Source organism: Sorghum bicolor, chromosome 1 (genome assembly GCF_000003195.3).
Source record: "Sorghum bicolor cultivar BTx623 chromosome 1, Sorghum_bicolor_NCBIv3, whole genome shotgun sequence".
Lineage (NCBI taxonomy): Eukaryota > Viridiplantae > Streptophyta > Magnoliopsida > Poales > Poaceae > Sorghum > Sorghum bicolor.
Genome location: NC_012870.2, coordinates 21,595,663 through 21,617,072, shown reverse-complemented (window position 1 = coordinate 21,617,072; position 21,410 = coordinate 21,595,663). Strand labels below are relative to the sequence as shown.

Sequence of the window (21,410 nt, the reverse complement as noted above, 5' to 3'; positions counted from 1 at the left end):
CAAATAGTTAACAGATTTTCCTGCTCTCTACGTACAAGTCGTTCAGACTTTCTAGACTTCTATAGGCACAAGATAACTGGTTTCTGGCTCATTGTACATAGAAATTGTTCAGACTTTGTAGACTTCCAGATGCACAAGCACTAGCGGTGTGTCGCCAAGGATCGTCTCTCGTTAGTGACCAATGGCCAAATGCAGAGACATAACAAGATTAGCAGCTAATCTGTTATTGATCCATAAACGCGTACAACCTACGAAACTCGGAAACGAAAAACAACCAATCTCACACATCACGGCACTCAGCATGAGCGCGTCTGACAGTGCTTCCATTGACCTATGTAATAAAGAAGTTGAGAAGCAAGTAGTTTGTTTTGAATCACTGGAATCAACGCAGAGAACTTTGCTGTTTAGCATCGTACTCATCAAAACAAATTGTATCCTCATCAGAAGAATTAGTAAGGCCTACAATACAATAATGTCACAGCTTGTTTACAAAGACCGAAGCTCAAACCAGTAATCCCCGTCAGGACCCTTCCCTCTTGTGATGGTGATGTATCCATGTCCACTCAGTCTTATCCATCATCAGAATACAATGCGGAGGATAGCAGAAAAAACAAATTAGGTACCATGGATTTCCATCACTCGGCCGCTGTGTTTGATTCCTCCATTTGGTCATCTCCAGGGAGGCCAAATATCCGCAGATTGCGGTCCATAGAACCTACAGCAATGTACTTAGCATCTGCTCCGAACTTTACGGAAGTTACTTTCCCTGTGGAAGGACAAATGTCACAACACCATGTCAATGTGTGCTCCAAGAACTAAGGACTGGCACCAAGAGACAAAAGAGGGGCATACCTGTTCCTGATAAATCAGGTAATGTCTTGATAAGATTCCATTCGCTCTTAACATTAGCTACTTGGTAGACCCTAAGACACAATCAGGAGTCCATCACTATTAGGAGGGATCATTCTCACTGTAATGCAGAAACTTTATGCTAGGTATATATAATACTGAGTACATCAATGGAAGATTTGTTGACTCATATTACAATATAATGAGACCATCACCAAGGAGTTCATATTATGGTGCAGATACAAGAAAATGGTTTGCATTGTCTGTCAAGTTTACAACTGCCAGACAGAAACCAATCAATGATGCATGTTGCTTTGCTAGTCGACACAAGGAACAGTAGCATTTCAAACATCTCTTGTGGAATAAGCAAAATCATACTACACACCAAAAGCAACAAATTTGAAAATAACACCGTTTAAACAAATAATTTGAAACAGGATAGTTGAAACAAATGCAGTGCAGCAAACATCTAACAATGCTCAGTTAAGTGATTGCTAGGCGATCAAGTAACCAGCATGCAAAGTGGAGGTCTATATACCCTTTATAGATTTACACATAGGAATCCCCGACAACATTGCCAGGAAACTCTTGAACTCTCAAATACCAGTAATTACAAGTTACTAGAGCATACCTTATATCTGAACCACCAATGGCAAGATAGTTTCCGCTAAAATCAAATTCCACTGCAGGGGGAAAAAATGTCATGCATCATATGATTAAACTCACTCTTAAGAACCAAAAAAAATCCAGTTAACAAGAGAACAAATAATTCTACAGGAAGCAGATCCAAACAAAAGAACAATACAGTATCAAGGCAACAAGTCGATAGTGGATTTCATAAATCAAATGACCCTCTCCAGAAGCTCTAATTATACATATGCAAATGCAAGCATGTGCACCATTCTTGCTGTTCACAGCCAAGCTACTTACCCGTATTGGTTGGCGTGTCCGAATCATAGGGAGAGAAGGTCCTAAAATTTCTCAATTTCCGAAGATCCCAAAGCTTGACACCATCATGAGCAGCAGTCTGCAAAGTGATGGCAAATATTAGAAAGTAGAAACTAAATAAATTTAACATTGTGCACATGGCTTTTATCTAAATTACGTACCGCTAGGAAGTAACCATTTTCAGAGAAAGACATAGCAGTGACTGGTCCAACATGCCCCTCAAACTTTGCAACATTTGACTACAGATAGAGATGTCATTATCAGACATGTTTCAAGAGCATGATCACCTAAAAACAATCTTGAATAAAGTGATACCATAGTACCAAATCACACCTGAGTCTTCACATCCCAAATTTTCGCAACAGCATCAGTAGTTCCTGTTCCAAGGATAAGACCATCTGGATGGAAAGCCGCGGATGTATATCCCTCTTGTCCTGAAGCCTCGCCAACCTGATAAAAATAATCATGCACATTGGTATGCATACTCATGTGTAGTATGAATATGTGTGCATGTGTGTGAGGGAGGAAACCTGTGTCAGGCAAGATCCTGTTGACATATCATAGAAGCACCACGAGTTATCCTTGGAAGCACTCACAAAATACTTCTGAGTTGCATGTACTGTAACAGCCTCAACCTAAGAGATTACAAAAACAAAATTGGGCTTTTTAATAACAAGACTATTGATAGTTAAGACTGTAGGCACTAAGCACTGCTATACTATAAAAGTACGGAAGATGAAGAAGATTGGGAGCATTTCACATTTCTGTAATCACGCAAATGAGCCAAAACAGTTAAGTGTGCAACAACCAAGAATATTTGGTGAAAAAAGAAGATACTTATACTTTTTGATAGAAGCATACTACAAACATCCATCAGAAAATATTTTGCAATTTTATTTTACAATATAAATTCCACCTCTGATAAATCATTCGTACACAAAAAAAAAAAGACTCAACTATTAAACATACAAAGTAATAAAAGTAAATTTGTAAGCCAGGAATGGAATCAGAATGCAAAGGAATATATATCTATGCTTAGCATACTAATAGCTGTCTGGGCAAACCATTCGTCTAAAGATAGGAAAATACGTTAGGAAAATACGTAGAATTAAGAATGCAAGTGTTATAGGATCCTGGCCGCCAAAATACTAACCTCAGCAGTATGGTCTTTCAATGTATGAACGCAGTTATAGCTCCCATTCTCATTCTCCTGCCAAATGCGAACAGTCTGCAACGTTTGCAAATAAATCAGTAATGTAATTACTATGACCTATTATTCCAGTGGTTACTTAAACCTATGGTAAATGGGAATTGCCTTATCTGCTGATCCAGTTACAAAGAGTTGATCCCGTGGAACAAACTTCAAAGTGGTTATCTGTGTAATCAAGGTGAAAGTACAATGTTGAAATTATAGAAGATACAGCAAAATTCAATATCATAATGGGGAAATACCTTCTTCGAGTGACCAGTAAGCGTGCACAAGATTTGACCAGATGCCCGATCAAAGAGTACTGCATTTGTATCGATACCCCCAGTTGCAACAATGTCCTGTGAATCCATGACAAGAACAAGGTAACTGGATAAATAGAATGAAATTCTACATCAATTTAACTTCACTAAAGTTGAATAAAACGTGGTTCCCATCAAAGCTACAACTACATCAATAATCATGGTGAATTAATGATAACTGAAAACTTGTGAATATGATTTGGTATAATTCAATATTTTCTGAGAAGGCTCTTGCAAGAACAATTCACTGGTTTTCCTGTTTAGACTACAGAGATATATCCAGGCAAATTACACTTGAAATGAATGGGGCACAAATCATCCTTAACCTCTTAAAGCTAATTAATTACAAACAGACATCACTGATATTACATTTGTTTTCATATTTTTGGTCGGCTTTGGATTCGAATACGGATAGTGTCAGTCATGCCGGATAGGATATGATTGGATGTCGACATCATAAATATACGATTTGAGTATTCGGATACAAATACGGATATGGTATCGGATGTTGAATATCTGGACTCGGATACGGACAGCTCTAAACCTCTAAACAAATTCAGACTCGGATACGGTCAGAAAATATCCGTAACATTTTCATCCCTACTAATTATGCCAGCTAAAACAAGGATTCTGAAGCATATAAACAGTCATGTGTGGGACGCTAATTTGCCCATGATTAAAATGCATCACCGCCAGATATAAGCGATCAATTTATGTTCCATTACAGCAAAGAGATACAAACAAACTAACCTTTGAAGGATGAATATCCATGGACAAAATGCCTGGTTTGTTTGTCTTATGAAGGGGATGGCTGGAGATTTGAGTGTATCTCTCGAGTGCATCGATCGGTGCCAGAGTTGGAGGAACCTGAGAGAAAACAGAAGCAATTACTCCATAGTAATTAACTCAACAACATGCAACTAAAGCTTAAACTACAGTCGAAGGATATGGAACTAGCTCGTTAACATGTAATCTACAGTCAAAATAACTTGATGCATGGCAAGCTCATGAAGCAAACTAACTCTAGAGAATTCAGTTTTTTTATGAAGTACAGCTACCGCAACTAATGTTTCAGACCTTATTTTAACTTTTAATGCTGAATATGGAGCACAACACATACCTGTCTTTTCTTACGCTGTGCTGAAAGCATGGTATTACACTCTGTAAGTTCATCAATCATGACAGGGTTGATACCAGGACGAATCTTCTTCCCGTCAGGGCCAATTTCATCTTCCATTGCTGTACCAAACAAAGATGAATTATGAGATACCTAAAACTTGAAATATCAATTTAGATGCAGAACATCAAACAGCTGATACCTCTTTTTCCATTGGAAACAACAGCTACAGGAGCAGCTCCTGGAACTGATGCAGGAATCTGTCTCTCAGCTAGAGCCAAAAGTGCTCTAGCCTCATCCCTTTCCTTCTTTAATCTGGCTATAACACGGCAGGCAGCGTCATGCTGAAAGAGACAAAAAGGCAAACTAAACAAATCAGTTGCCAGATATTCCTCTTTTCTATTTTTCAAAAAAAAAATGTACAACCAAAATATCAAGGTTACAGAATGTTTATGCGATATGTAGGCGGTGACCCTCCGCCTAGAGCCTAGGCACACCTAGGCATTGCATAGCCATACATATTACATCTAAAAGTCTAAAAAGAAATTTAGAAACAGGATACCAGTGGGCCAAGAGTTACATAGAAAGGTCCATGAAAGCAGCCGAAGCCGAAGTCTGAAGAGCAAGCCTTATCCCTACCCTCCCTTCCCACCTTATCCATGTGCTGCTCCCAGCTCTGCACAGACTCGCAACTCGAAGCGGCGCCACCACCTTCCGTCCCCATCTCTGCTGCCCAACGTCCGTGTTTCCCCTGCCACCACCTGCCCCAACCTCCTCCACAGCCGCGCCCAGTCCCTGCCTCCCCCACGTTGCCTGCCGCCCCCAGTCCTTGCCTAATCCACTCACTGTCCCCTCTTCTCCACAGCCGCTCGACATACCTGCCTCCTCTGACATCACCTGAAGTCCCCTACCCCCTCACGCGTACCACCCTGGGTGGATCTAAACATAGCGGCCACTGAGGGCGGCTTGTCAGGCTGCTGACACGCGGGAAACATCTACAGTACCGCCTAACACCCCCCCCCCCCCCACACACACACACACACCCCCGGGTTCCATGGTACCCCACACCCATCACATAAGCAGAGAACGCAGAATAGCACCTTTTGGAACACTGAAAGATATCATTTAGTTGAGAAAGAATTCTATAACATCTGATCTTTAAATGGAGCAAAAAATTCTATCAGTAATAAGAAAGTGGGCATATAAAGGAAAAAATATATCACTATAATTTTATCATATTTAGGGCCTGTTTGGATACACATGGCTAGTTACTAACTGGAGCTAAAAATTAGCCCAAGTGAGCTATGGTTGGCTAACAACTAGTTGAAGACTTAGCTTAAAAATTAGCCCACCTATTAGCTCCTGTTTGGATGCACTAGAACTAATTTTTAGCTAGCTAGCAATTAGCCCATGTATCCAAACATGCCCTTAAAGGAAAAATGCATTCTAGTACAAACTACCAGTCAGAGTAAGCTTTGGGCTTGTGGCAATGTTCTGCACTTTTTTCATCAACAGAGGGACGAGCTTTTACTATCAAAAATATAAATTACAATTTGGAGTTACCAATCCAGATTCAAAAAAGTCATTTTAGAACGAGCCAGGAAGCATAGTTCAGCTACCTAACGACTCGCCATCATAGCACACCTAATGTTACAATGAGAACTTAAGTGAAGTGGTATATTCAACCTCAATCTACCATTTTCCAGCTACAAAGGTATGAAGAAGCTCGAATACAAACCCTTGACATATCGAAATCCAAAATTGAAGACTTTAGCTATGCTATATAAAATCAAACAAAGTTCAAACGGCGACGCTAGGTGCCCACCTAGGCATGACTAGTTGCTAGGCAATGGCTTCCCAACTGGCCTACTGGGTAGGCAGACATCTAGGCAAAAGGCGGCGCCAAGGCGGCAATTCGGCGGCACTCAGGCGCTCAAGGCAGCGCGGAAGCGGACACAGCGGGCGAGCGCGCAATAAAATTTCCACAGCAGGCCAGAGCACAAAACATTCCCGTGCGCAGGTGGACACCGCGGCGAGCGTGCGTGCGCAGCTGGATTCGGCTGCAGGAAAACAAGCTCACATGGGAAGGATAAGAGGGAGAGGACGCACTTCCCGCCTGGCATCTGGTCCTCTTCGCCGAGCGCTCCCCACCCCGCCAGACACACTCCTTCCGGCGCTACCCTCCCGTCAGACTTGCTCCTCCCTGCCGGGCGCTCCCCCCCACACACCGGGCACTCCTCTCAAACCGTCCCCTGCCAGTCTGTCCTCCCCTCTCCTCTCCTCTGTGTTCTTTGGAATGAGAATGACTGAATCTGAAGCCTGTTATTTGTCTGAATGACTGAATCTGAGGCTTGCTCCTCTCCTCTGTTATCTTATTTGACTGAATCCTTTGTTGGCTGCATGTATGTGTCTGTGATTCCGTGATTGCCTGAACTCTAAATGTATAGCTGATAAACTAAATAACTGATGGACTGAATGTATAGCCTAGCTAGTTCGCTGATTGACAAAACGCCTAGAAAAACGCCTAGGCTATGGGTCAGCGCCTAGAAAGCGCCTAGCACCTTCTTGAACATTGAAATCAAATATTGATAAATTGTTCCAAGCAAATTGTGTAAGACATAATCTGCAGCTAAACCTTTCTTGTTCTGTTAATGATCATAGGCAGGCAATAGGCTAGCTCTTGGTCACATAGGAGTATGGCAATAGGCCACTCTAGTACAGTAGTTGGTAGAACCATACATCAGCCATACTTGGTAGGAGGATGATGTATGCAGTGTACTAGGAGTAGTTGGGGCTGTACCCAGCCATGCCTTGTGTACCTTATAGTTGGTACAAGGCTTGTATATATACACCATGTATGCAATGAAGCAAAGGCAGTTCAAGTGCCACATATTTCCTGGGTTCAGGTTTCAGCCAAGACTGAAACCGTGTGTGTGTGTGTGTGCCTGAGCTCGGCTCATCTTCTACCTTGGGTCAGGGGAGAGGAAGAGGGAAGGTGAGCAGGGTCTGCTTACCTGGTGCCTGTGTGCAGGTGCCAACAAATTGTAATATAACATAAACAGGATACAGAGATATGCAAAGGTGAATGGAAGACCTGGTAGAGCGCATGACTAAGTTCTTGTCTTGCTGTGTGAAGCTGCTGCTCCAAAGCAAAATTAGAAAGCATGAGAGCATCCCACTCCTGCAAAATTCAGGAAAAACAAGTTCTGATAAGAGCTAGAGAATCATGATTCAAAACTTTGGACAGGCCACAATAAAAATGATATGGATCACAGAGATATTAAGTACCATGATGATTCAACGCATTCATAGAAGTAAGAACCATCAAAGTATTTCAATTGTATTCTTCAAATAAGGTCAACTATCAGGTTCGCTTTCAAGTTTCAAATATAACACCCAGTGCAACCAAAAGTGGAAAACACACTTGAGACCCAAAGCCCTCAAATCGCCTTAGGAACAAGGCGCAAAAAAATGCACGTGACACTTTACACTTAAGCCCAGATAGGCACATGCCTGAACAAGTGCGCTGCAGCCAGAGTGGCTTCAGACAGTTATGCTGTGCCATACATTGGTACACACTTTTTGCGCTTTTACCTACCTCGATAACACCACACTTAACAAAAACAATGGAAGAAAGGTTCTCAACACCTCATAATAAATTCTAGATATTCTAAAATACGCTCAGAAAAGATAACTGGAAAAGGTTGGAACCGCTTACATTCTGAAAAATCCCAAGGAGTCCCGGAATGCTTGCAGCCTGCAAAGGCCTGGGCTTCACGACCTGCAACGAATGGAGTTCTTCAAGAGTTTTGGCAGATTGGGACAGCAGTAATAAAATACTTTAGGTTATCAGGGTAATTAATGAATATAGGACAAATGTTGTTGTCCTAATCAGATACACTAATCAATGTGGATGCAAAAGTACAAGTGCAGTGCACAAAATCAAATACCACCATTGATTCAAAAGAATATATACTAATTTAGTTATTGAAACTTCATCAGTATAGTAATCTAACGTTTTAACTTTTAAAGGAGAAGGTAAAAAATGGGGAGAAGTTATTTCATAAACTTCATAAGTTTGGATTTTTAGAAATAATTTTTGCATTGCAAATAGCAAAAGAACTACAACTTGAGCATATGTCATTTTCAGCTACTGGATAGGTTGTTCTAACATCATGGGAAAAGAAAACACAAAAGAAGCTAACATGGATCTAGGATTGACAATGTATATTATTATAGTCACCTATGAAGGTAAACTAAAACCCTTAATCATTTTTTCCACCTATATCTGGGCAGTTAAAGTGAAAACACTGCCCAACTAATGAAAATATCAATAGACAAAAGATTATGCAGTGGCGACAAACTGATCCCTAACCTCACAACCTTTTATGACTTCTTTTAGACAAAAGATTATGCAGTGGCTACAAACAAATTGATCCCCCTACCCTTGTAACATTTATGTCCTATCTTTTCAATTTTAGATGCATGGTGTATAAGGCTTTTATACCTACTTAAATAGTGTATAGTATGCTGCTGTCATTACTTCAATGATTACTATTGTGTAATTTTGTTTCCTCATATGAGGACAGGGGATCTCCTCGACGCCTTGCTCAAGAAGTATCGAGAGCAACCTCACAAAACACAAATTGGCTAGTGATACTAATCTCCTTGCCACCACCCTCAATCTTATCTTATCTTATACTCTTATAAAGCAAAACCCCACTACCTATTTCTCTCAACATGCAAGCTATCCAACTAGGCAATCCACTATCACACACAATTAAATTCCACTAGCTCATGCAATTGTAATGTCCACATCAGCAAGTCACCTATTTCTATGAACATGCAAGTTGTCCGACTAGGCAATACACATTCTAACCTATTTATATTCCTTCTTCATACCCGCGGCAACGCGCGGGGAATCCTCCTAGTTAGTATGGAGAGCAGCATTACAACTTTACAAGACACAAACGGCTACTGATACTCTACAGTTCACAACACATTCTACTGAAAACTTTGTTGCAACAGCTTATTAGCACAGCAAAGAAGCCATACCTTGTTGGTCTTGACCGGCACGATATCATCCATGGTGAGGTCCTCCTTGGTGACGGGACACTTGCCATGGTCCTGCAATGTCGTGGGCATCGCCATCACGACATGAATTTAGCCACAAACATTTTTCCCTAAAAAAATCGCAGAGAGAGATCTGAGACCGAGCTACGGACCTCAACATAGCGCTCGATGAGCCGCCGCTCGAAGAGGAGCCCCGACTTCTTCGACACCACCGGCTCGTCCGGCACCTCGCCGGAGACTACGGGAGAAGCGACACGGGACGAGTTAGCTCGCGAAGCGACGGATCAGAGAAGCTAGGGTTAGGAGAAGCAGAGATGCGAGGCAGGGAGAGAGGGGCATTACTCGCGCAGATCATGGCGGCGGGCGGGGAGGGCGAAGGTTGCTGGCGCGGGAGAGAGCGCGGCGCCGCGAGCAGCCTCCCGGGCGGCGACCTCCTCGGCGGATACCGGGTGGCGGCGCCGGCGGCGGCGGGGACGGGAGCAGGCGGACGGCGGGACGGAGCAAAGGTTTTGCCGCTAGGGTTCTAACTCGAGTGGAGTGGGAAATTTTTGTCATCCGGGGTTCTTTTCCGTTTTAGCCCCTCCTCTTCGTTGGCGCCGGGTGCGGCGACTGCGATGGCGGTCTGGACTTGCAGAAAATTGCAAGCATGCCCTTGAGAATTTCACGGTGCCTGCAGCTGCAGGCGGGTGCAATGGGCTTCGTAGGCCTCGTATGGGGTGGGCCCAGGGATGAGCTGTAAGGCCAGCCCAACTCCTTGGCGACAACCACTGGTGGCCCGTTCAAAACATTTCGGCCCATGTAGTCCCTTGGGTTCTGGTTCCGCGGAGACAAGAGACGACGGCCCTCCCAGCAGAATCGCAGCACGGAAGACGCGTCGTGCTTTGGCAGTTGGCACGGCAACCGGATCACGGTTGACAGCGTGGTGACCGGTGACCAAAGGCCAAATACCAACCAAGATGCCACGCCACCTAGCATCTATATGATCTATATTCCTATGTATTCTAGCGTTGTCTACTCTATAATATCGTGTGTCTAACTCGCGCCTGCTATTGGAGACTTGGGCGGCCTTGTTTAGATGCACCCAAAAATCTAAAACTTTATAAGATTTCTCATCACATCGAATTTTGCGACAAATACATAAAATATTAAATATAGATAAAAAAGATAACTAATTGCACAGTTTATCTGTAAATCACGAGACGAATCTTTTAAGTCTAGTTACTCCATGATTGGACAATGTTTGTCAAATAAAAACAAAAATGTTATAGTGTCAAAATCCAAAAAGTTTTTAGATCTAAACAAGGTAGTTTCACATCTAAAAAATTTTCATCCATCACATCGAATCTTTAGACACATACATTGAGCACTAAATGCAGACGAAAACAAAAACTAATTTCACACTTTGGTTGTAATTGGCGAGACGAATCTTTTAAGCCCAATTAGCCCATGATTAGCCATAACTGCTACAGTAACCCATATGTGTTAATGACGGATTAATTAGGTTTAATAAATTTATCTCATAGTTTTCAGATAAACTATGTAATTTGTTTTTTTTTTATTAGTCTACTAGCAAATTTGCCCGTGCGTTGCAACGGGAGAAAAATCTATCACACGTTCATATGGCACAACAACGTAAATGGTACATGTAAATTTATGTTTTATTCTTTCTATAGAATTTTAAATCTATGACCGTAATATAAGTTAATGTTGACCATAATATGAGAATGTAATATTAAGGCTGCATCCAGTTACAATACAATCTTTGTTGTTTTTTTCCTCTCGTTGCAAAGAAAAGTATTTAGACAAAATATATTATATCGTTAATTTTCATAGTATCATGGTTAAATATCATGCTCCATGACTTTATTTGAGGACTCGAATAATATGTAAACTAATCTCTCATTAAAGTCGACAATGAGTTAGTGTTGATATATTCAGGATTGGTTTATCTTTTGGGATAATTTATTTAGAATCACAGTAGACTGTTCAAGATTTAGAGTTTACAGCTAGATCATTGATAGTGTCAATCTTTTGTTTTAAGAGAAAGATAAATAGTTTATAAGTTTTTTATTTTTATAGTTTATTTATATAAGAAAAAAAACACCACGTGATTGGAGAAATATGGAGAAATAATTAGGCTCAAAAACCCAATGGAGTCGAACAACAATCTAGCCAGAAAAACCAAGTTCTTTGAAAAAAAACATACCTTTATTGCTTTCCTTATTATTTTTCTTTTATTTTCTCTTTCTTCCTTTTCTTTTCCAACCTATTCCGGGAACTTTTTTTTGAGAGCACCTTATGAACTTGTGGAAGCGTCGCATGCGGACATATCTCCCGTCTATCTGCGTCTCTCTTCAACCTTCGTCCGCCGCGCATGTCGCTCCCACTTCCGTACACCGCGCAGCTTGGTTGCCGCTGCGCCCCACGGCCCGCGCACCTTGGCCGCGGTTTTCCTTCTCCATAGCTGCACTCTCGCTTGCCTTGGCAGCCACACACGACGGCTCCTTCTCCAGTGATGGTAACAACCCCTCTGCTCACGCCGAGCGCTCAGGTAGGTGAGCAGGAGCGTATATGTTCTCTATTGTTCTATGATCTATAGCTATACGAATTTACGGAGTTTTAATTGAAGGTGATATCTAGTTGGGAAAAATAGCGAATCCCTTTCATGATTCTGATTAGGAGCTCTTCGGACTTCTTCCGTGAAAGCAGCGAGAAGGAATAGAGACCAAAACGAAAAGAAAAAGGATACCGACACTATACAGGTGATTAGGCGCTGGACGAAAATTTTATGGTGCCAGATTTGCTCTTCGTATATTTTGGAAATCTTCAAATCCATGTTTTGGAGCCTGTGATTATGGATCTTTATGCATTTTCCTCTGTATTTAGATTTGATTTCAGATGTATTTGGACTTGATGCGGATTCTACGCCTCTGATTATGGATCTTTATGTGTTTTCTCTATATTCAGACTTGGTTTTAGATGTATTTGGACTTGAGGCGGATTTTGTAAGTGACCAAGAGATGCATTACTGATACAGGGACTTGCGGCGGCTTCCCTCCGCTGGATGGGCAGATGGCTTGGAACCTCCGGATCGAACGCAGACGTGTACCTCTAATACTACGAGTTCAGAACGGAAGGACCAGACGAAAAAATTCCAGACCAAGAAAAAGGCTGAAATTTTACTTCTTTAGTATTATTGGGTATAGATATTTAGTACTTCAAATATATGCCAACATCTCGTCTTAGAACTAAACAAAGCCTTGGGCAGGGCAAAACCCTTCTCCCTATATAACCACATTCTCACCACCGCCGGCTGTGATTTTTCTTCGGAGATTCCGAGTATGGGTACTTGAGCATAATTGTTACCGGCACCAGAGTAGGATGCCCGGTGACATCTCCCCGTGAGTATAAGTGCACTCACAATACAGACTTTATTATAGAGGCTAAAATTATTTATTATCTTGAATAATATGGACTTAGAGTCTAAGGCTCTGTTTAGATTGGAGATGAAAAATTTTTAGGTGTCACATCGGATGTGTCGGAAGGATGTCGGGAGAGATTTTTAGAAACTAATAAAAAAACAAATTACATAACTCGTCTGGAAACTGCAAGACAAATCTATTAAGCATAATTAATCTGTCATTAGCACATGTGGGTTACTGTAGCACTTAAGGCTAATCATGGACTAACTAGGCTTAAAAAATTCGTCTCGCGATTTTCAACCAAACTGTGTAATTAGTTTATTTTTTATCTATATTTAATGTTTCATACATGTGTCCAAAGATTCGATGGGATGGATGAAAATTTTTTGGTGAGTACTGGGGAACTAAACGGGGCCTAAATAAGACTTGGAGTCTTATTTTTTCTATCTCTTTCTTCAATAAATATGCTGCTACATCAGCAAAATATCATAAATAATATGTAATTAATTGTCTTGGACTCTGTGATAGAGTCTTGCATTGTGAGTGCCCTAAGGGCACTCCCAATGCTAGAAACTACATATAATTTCTATACGTATTAATTTTTTATAGACACTATATATAGAAATTATTGTCCGGATAGTTTCTATAGAATATTTTTTTACCCAATCACATTCATTCCCTCTCCATTCTTAACCAATCATATGACTTCATGTCTTGAATTTTGTGTAGACATGGTTTCTAACTTAGACCCAGTTTGTATGATTTTTACTCTCTCTTTTCAATAGCTCTCTTGCCACATCAGCAAAATGCTTAGGTGGCACTATAATTAATGTCTATAGAAACTATGATGGTTTCTGCATTGAGAGTGCCCTAAGGGCAGTCTCAATGGACAATTTCTAGGAGTAGTTTCCAAGAGAGAAAAAGAGTAATTAATGTTAATAGAAATAATTATTTTCAATCTATAGTTTCTATACTAGTGTTTATACAAACGATAAGGCCTTGTTTAGTTTCCAAAAAATTTTGTAAAATTTTTCAGATTCCCCGTCACATCGAATCTTTAGACACATGTATGGAGTATTAAATATAGACGAAAATAAAAACTAATTACACAGTTTGGTCGGAATTGACGAAACGAATCTTTTGAGCCTAGTTAGTCCATGATTAAACAATATTTATCAAATACAAATGAAAATGCTACAGTGTCGATTTCCCAAAAATTTTTGGAACTAAACAAGACCTAACATAAATACAGAAAAAAAGAGGTAGATCAACTGTGGCAAATATTTCTGTAGCCAACATATTTTCGGAACATACGATAGTATCAAAATGTTTTCAGAACACACGATGACAAAGAAACAGCAAAATTGCTGCAGTCCAACACACTTTCCAGAACCATATGCTATCAAATAGCAACTAATATATATTTCCAGAACCATATATTAATTAATTAATAAAATCAATCTGAAATAAAGATAATATGTAGCAACACTGGTTTTAGCATTTAGCAGCAACTAAAACTTGCAGACTCCCAAACTATTTTTGGAAACGAACATCAAGCAATGAGGAGAAGAATCAATTGACACGGATGCATTCATCAAGCAGAAAGCGCAAAGAAAGCTAGCAAAGGTGAGTATGCCCTTGCTGGAGTAAGTATGCGCTTGCTCGAATCATAACTAGATTTTTTAATTTCTTCTAGTAGTGTGGGGTTCTCCTAGTGTTTTAGCATTCAAATTTTAGTATAAACTTTTCCTAGTAAATACCTCCTAGTGAGGATTCCCTAGTGTTTTGACTAGTGGTAGTGTTTTATTACTAACTAATTAAAATACTAGGAGAACTCTACCATTTTGGTAGTGAATCAAGCAGGCAGCCAAGCGGGGAGGCAGTGGAGTAGCAGCAAGAGCGTCGCCGCCTCGAGCAGGGGCTACGCACATCCACGCAGGTGCGCAGAGTGGTTGCTCCGGCCCCCTCGCCGCTAGCCTGCCGCGCCGTTGGCTCGGTGCGCCGGGCAGGCAGCAGGGCCACACGGCGGTAGCAGCACAGGGAAAATGGTGAGGCCAAGGCGGAAGCGAGCGCGGGATGAGCCGAAGGGCGAGCGCGTGACATTTGCTTGCTTGCGGCGGCGACACACTGGATCTGGATGGAAACTACTCGAGTCTCAATAGTGTTTCCATTGTTTCTTGTTGCATTGGTGCCAGCGTCGACTCGGTTTCGTGCAGAAGAAACTGTTTCTTCATTTTACCCTCTCTCTTCATTAATTCTTTTGCCACATCAATAAAATAGTAAGTTGTCAAACTAATTAATAGACATAGAAACCACCATAAATACCCCATTGGGACTGCCCTAAGGGCACTCACAATGCAGACTCTATCATAGATTCTAAAGTTATTTATTACCTTGAACAATGTGGACTTAGAGTCTAAATAAGACTTGGAGTCTTATGTTTTTTACCTCTTTCTTCAATAAATATGCTGCCACATCAGCAAAATACTATAAATAATATGTAATTAATTGTCTTGGACTCTATGATAGAGTCTTGCATTGGCACTCACAATGCAGACTCTATCATATAGTCCAAAGTTATTTATTATCTCGAACAATGTGGACTTAAGAGTCTTATTTTTTCTACATCTTTCTTTAATAAATATGCTGCCACATCAGTAAAATAACATAAATAATATATAATTAATTGTCTTGAACTCTATGATAGAGTCTTGCATTGTGAGTGTCCTAAGCCCACGCTTATTAGTAGACCCCCCCCCCCGCCGATTGACAACAGTGCAGGGCACGAGAACACTCCGGCGCTTATAGCAGCCTGGAACGGAAACATAACTCATGTTCTCATTCCCATATTTTGCGTTTCAAAAATGTCTACATTTCAATAAAAACATAAATATTTTTATTCCCACATTATAAAATAATACCCCCAAGTTTTCATTTTGAAAATAGTGACTTAAACATAGGGGCTGTTTGGTTCGCGTACTACCAGAGCCTGGTTGACATATGGGAGCCAGGCTCACATGGGACAGGCCAAGTTCATGCAACCCTGTTGTGTTTGGTTGACTGTATCGACTTAACCTGGCTGAAAAGAGATGTTGTTTGGTTGCCTGTACGAAGATATGTCGTATGAGATAAAAAATATTATAAAGTTATGATTATGATTTTTATTTTATAAAAATACACTTCTAAAGTCTTATTTTATCTAACTACGTGTTAAACATCTTTAAAACATCTTAATATCACTTAATATTTACTAATCATACACTAATACCATTATTAGAAGAGAAACAGCTGCATCCAGCCAACCAGGCTCGCTAGAAACGGTCGATTTGCTCGTTTCTGTGAGCCTGGCTACGAGGTGGCTGCTGCATGAGCAGAGCCTGACTCAACCAGACGAGCACGCAACCAAACAGCCACATCCTGCATCCGGCCAGCCTGGTCCAGCCGGATGCAGGGAACCAAACAGGCCCTAGCTGCTATGCTCCAGCACACATTAAACGAAGCCAATCTGATGTTTCGGATAGGTACAGCGCGAGAGCACGTCCACCGCGGCCCGTGGCCCGTGGGGCATGTGGGTGTAAATTGATTGTTTGAGATCATAAATGAATTCAAATAAAAAAGTTATCAACTATGAAGTTCTATAATTTTTTGAGATCTATAATTTTCATTTAGAGAGTTTCTCCATCTAAGGCTATTTACAAAATTTGAATTTCAAATTTAAGACATTCAAATATATTTTTGCTTATCACGATGATTTCAAATAAAAAAGTTACCAACTAGAAAGTTTCATAACTTTTTGAGGGCTGCACTTTTCGTTTAGGAAGTTTTTCCATCCGAAGTCATTTGAAAAATTTGAATTTTAAATTTTTGAAATTCAAACGTAGTTTTGCATGATAAGATGACTTCAAATCAAAAGGTTGCCAACTATAATATTTCATAACTCCTCAATATCTACAAAGTTTATTTTGATCATTTCTCCATCCGAGGTCGTTTGAAAATTTTAAATTTTAAATTGGATAAATTGAAACATAATTTTCCTTAACAAAATGAATTCAAATAAAAAAAGTTGTCAATTACAAAATTCTATAGCTTCTCAAGGTGTATAAAGTTTATTTTGGTCATTTCTCTATCAAGGTTATTTCTAAAAATTTAAATTTTAGTACTTTATTTTAAATATTTGACATCTATTTTTAGGGGCGACTCAATATCTACCTGTCCCTATAAATTAATTTGTAGGAGTGATTGAATACTGAGTTGCCCCTACAGATAAACGTCATGTGTAGGGGCAGTTGGATATTGAGCCACCATATAAATTGATTTATAGATGCGGCTGAATATTGAGACGCCCCTACAAATAGAGAATCATTTATGTCTAAATTAGGCCTTGTTTAGTTCTCAACTCAAAAACTTTTTATCCATCACATCGAATCTTGAGACATATGCATAGAGCATTAAATGTATACGAAAACAAAAACTAATTATACATTTTCGTTGTAATTCCCGAGACGAATTTTTTAAGTCTAATTAGCCCATAATTAGTCATAAGTCATAACTGCTATAGTAACCCACATGTGCTAATGGCGGATTAATCAGGCTTAATAAATTCGTCAAGCAGTTTCCAGAGAAGCTATGTAATTTATTTTTTTATTAGTATCAAAATACTCTTACAACATATTATGAAACATCTGATGTGACAGCCAAAAACTTTTCACTCCCCAACTAAACAAGGCCTTAATCTACGTCAAAGTATCTTAAGTTTAAGTATTTATTGCACCAAATAATTACCTATAAATCTTTCCCCAATATATAATTGTGAAAATTTCGGTCTATCATATCTTTATATGTCCGCCGGTCTTAGTCCACTATATCTTTATATGTCTGTTGGTCTAAAGATTAATTAAACGATGCTCCTCTCGTTTGGATTTGATTTCCTATTATTTTTAGCTTATTTTCTGTTTATGGCACGAGGACTTCTGGTCCAATTGGGTTAGGGAAAAAGAAAAGTTATCGACTGAATCTAACTTGGAAGCCTAACACGTGTTTAAATCAATTTCAGACCGAAACAAGCGAATAGTTGGGCTCGATCAAAATCCAAAACGACCAGAAATTTTGCCTTCTTATTATTAGAGAAGAAGAAGAAGAAGAAGAAGGAACTACAGATTTGGACTTTGGGCCTTGTTTAGTTCACCCCGAAAACCAAAAAGTTTTCAAGATTCTCCGTCACATCGAATCTTTCGACGCATGCATAAAGCATTAAGTATAGATGAAAATAAAAACTAATTGCACAGTTTACCTAGAAATCGTGAGACGAATCTTTTGATCCTAGTTAGTCCATAATTGGATAATATTTACCACAAACAAACGAAAGTGTTACAATAGCGAAATCCAAAATCTTTTTGCATCTAAACAAGGACTTGATTTTCTTTTGCCTTTTCTATTTGACTATTAAGAGTTCTATTTAGAATACTTAGGATGCGGGGAATCTATTTATATTAGGACGGCTACTCCATTTTGGTTTAGACATAAGTTATTCTAACTCGTATGAACACGGATTATATATATAAGTCCAGATAAAAGAAACTCTCCATCGTATGGTAATTAGAGGAAGACAGACAAAAAAATAGATGGACAAAAAAAAAGAGTTTGAATTTTATCTCTTTATTATTAAGTATAGATATAAATATATATCATTAGATAATATAGATATAGATATAAATTTTATTGCAACGTACGGATATTTTTACTAGTAATTATAAATGATGATACAATATGTTCTCTATGACGAAAGACGAAAGTGGGTACCCTTGCTGTGGTTGCTGCCGGCTAGCTAGCGCCTCTTTGCAGGGGCAGAGGTATCTTTGAGCCGGGTGGCCAGGCTACTACCTATATGCATGCATCTCTGATCTTTGTAGCACGTATGACGGCCGGCACTCACCTCAATTTCGATAGGGCTGCCGATCGATCGATCGATCAAGCTACTTGCGTGCATTATACGTGCCAGTTACTCGCAGTATATAAGCGCTTTGAACATGTCCTGGGCCAGCATGAGGATTTGGCCTAGTGATGCAGAGACAGGATTCCGGAATCCCACGGTGGAGCGAGCGAGCGCTATAGGAGTAGGTATAATAATGGATTTATAGAATGTTGACGTGAATAAGAGAAGAGAGATGATAGCTTGGTTCTCATACAATCACCAAGCTGGATACCAGATGCATAGTTAGAAATGGATCCAAATAACAAGTGTTATGAGAAGAAATAAGAAAAATAAAATATTTTAGAGACAAATATAAGACAACTTATTTTATAACCTGGTTTTAATTATTTGGCTTATAGCCATATGTGTATGCTGCGTGGCGCCGTGGCCAAGGATCTGTACTTGTTGGCTAGCTACTGTAGCTAGAGATAAGGGCGGGCGAGACGGACGACACTGACGGGCAGCTAGCATAACAGGGGGCATTGGTTCCGTTCCGTTCCGTTCGGTGCGTGTGTTGTGCAGTGCGGGCAGGCAGGCTGCTGTCCTCCGTCGTTGTCCGCTGTCGTTGGCTTCTATTGTTTGTTTGAAAAAACAAGATTTGCTAGCATGCACTGTTTATCCTTTGATTGAAAATAAGGCATTGATTCGTCCTAGCTTCTTCCAAAGATGCATGGGCAATGGACATCGTGGTACGCGTGCCAGCTTCAATTCGTCTCCCATCCAATCCTTGTCTCTTCTCGGTGCTAATTTGTCAGTTAGCACAATAAGACCTTGTTTAGTTCTAAAATTTTTTTGAAAATCGATACCGTAGCATTTTCGCTTGTATTTGACAAATATTATCCAATCATATAGACTAACTAGGCTCAAAAGATTCGTCTCGTCAATTCTGACCAAACTGTGCAATTAGTTTTTATTTTCGTCTATATTTAATACGTAATGCATATGTTTAAAGATTTGATATTTGACAAATATTATCCAATCATATAGACTAACTAGGCTCAAAAGATTCGTCTCGTCAATTCTGACCAAACTGTGCAATTAGTTTTTATTTTCGTCTATATTTAATACGTAATGCATATGTTTAAAGATTTGATATGACAGAAAATCTGAAAAATTTTACAAAATTTTTTTGTTAACTAAACAAGGCCTAAAACACTGAGAGATCCAGCAACAATATATTATCTCCTGCCCGAAATCGATCACCATGGAATTCATGGTGATGAGGAATCGCATCACATCCGATATATGTCCTGGAATTTTGCATCTCTCGGTGACGCCTACGAAGATCTATGTCTCCCTCTCATGTTTCCGGCCGTCCGGACGATCCATCCATCTCGCCGCCGCCTCCGGCCGGGCTCCGGCACGCCGACGTGTCACGCTGCAGGAGCCTGCAGCCACGACGGCGGATCGGAGGCCGGCCGACCAGGTTCCATTGGCGCAGGGGCCTGTCGCGCGCTGGTTGGCCCGTGTCACACCACACCGTGTGGAGCTGTGTAGCTAGCGGCCTCCAGCCGGCCGGTCTCCGGAGATGCACGGCTGAACAGCCACGGCGGCCGGCCGGCGGATTAGAGAGGTCACCTGCAGGGCAGGCCGGATTCGGATTGGGTTCTGTTCTGCAAGACATCGATGGAATTCTATTCTACCTGGCTGTATGTCCATCTCCCGCGCTTTCTGTGGCCTGTTTAGTTTTAGTGTTTACGTACGAATCCCGGCGGCGGGGCCTTGTCTCATGCGATGTGCCGATGCGAATGCGAGTCCATGCGCCGTCGTGTGTTGTGTGCACGTACAAGCGCCGAGGTGTCGAACAGTGCGGACGCCGGTACGGTGTTTCCATACGTACGTGGTACGTCGGCTCTGTATCTTTTGTATCGGCGTCCATCTAGGCCTTGTTTAGTTTCGAAAAATTTTGTAAAATTTTTCAGATTTCCCGTCACATCAAATCTTTAAACGTTTGCATGGAGTATTAAATATAGACGAAAATTAAAACTAATTATACAGTTTGGTCGGAATTGACGAGACGAATCTTTTGAGCCTAGTTACACTACTACAGAACAGGCCTTTGGTCACTTGCCCAAAATGAACAATAATCTCGGCCAAAACAGAGTTCGGGACAAAAACATATTTAGTCCCGGTTGGTGAGACCAACCGGGACTAAAAGTCCCCTGCCCAATGGCTATTATGTCAGACATCGGCAGAGGGGACTTTTAATCCCGGTTGATCTCAACAACCGGGACAAAAGCCTAGCCTTTACTCCCGGTTGGTACCACCAACCGGGATTAAAATCTTTTGTCCCGGTCCGTCCCACCGGCCGGGACTAGTGTTGGAATTTAGTCCCGGTTTTTAAAAGGAACCGGGACTAAATGTCTCTCCCCATATTTGAACTCTTCTTCCCGTGGCCGAGCCCATCGATCTTCACTCTTTTGCTGTGTTCTTCATTTGGAGTTGCTTGTTCTAGCTTGCTCTCATCTCCGGCTATTGATTCATTTCATCGTTTCTACACCGTCATCGACTTGTTAAGAGG

The 21,410-nt window shown here is 40.7% G+C and overlaps 1 protein-coding gene and 1 long non-coding RNA gene across 2 annotated transcripts; one reads left to right on the top strand and one right to left on the bottom strand.

The window, feature by feature from the left end:
- On the bottom strand, positions 327–10,112 carry LOC8059260 (pre-mRNA-processing factor 19). The gene is made up of 18 exons (XM_021450711.1): positions 9,839–10,112; positions 9,649–9,734; positions 9,479–9,550; positions 8,142–8,204; positions 7,518–7,604; positions 4,626–4,767; positions 4,427–4,545; positions 4,057–4,173; positions 3,250–3,345; positions 3,113–3,172; positions 2,951–3,025; positions 2,328–2,432; positions 2,131–2,247; positions 1,959–2,036; positions 1,780–1,876; positions 1,481–1,532; positions 853–923; positions 327–766 (listed from the first exon to the last, which is right to left on the bottom strand). Exons 1-18 carry the CDS (start codon positions 9,849–9,851, stop codon positions 636–638), a joined length of 1,581 nt encoding a protein of 526 aa, XP_021306386.1. The 5' UTR covers positions 9,852–10,112; the 3' UTR covers positions 327–635.
- LOC110431861 lies at positions 11,798–12,788 on the top strand. The gene is made up of 3 exons (XR_002449328.1): positions 11,798–12,047; positions 12,126–12,258; positions 12,534–12,788. It is a non-coding gene; the product is annotated as an uncharacterized LOC110431861 (long non-coding RNA).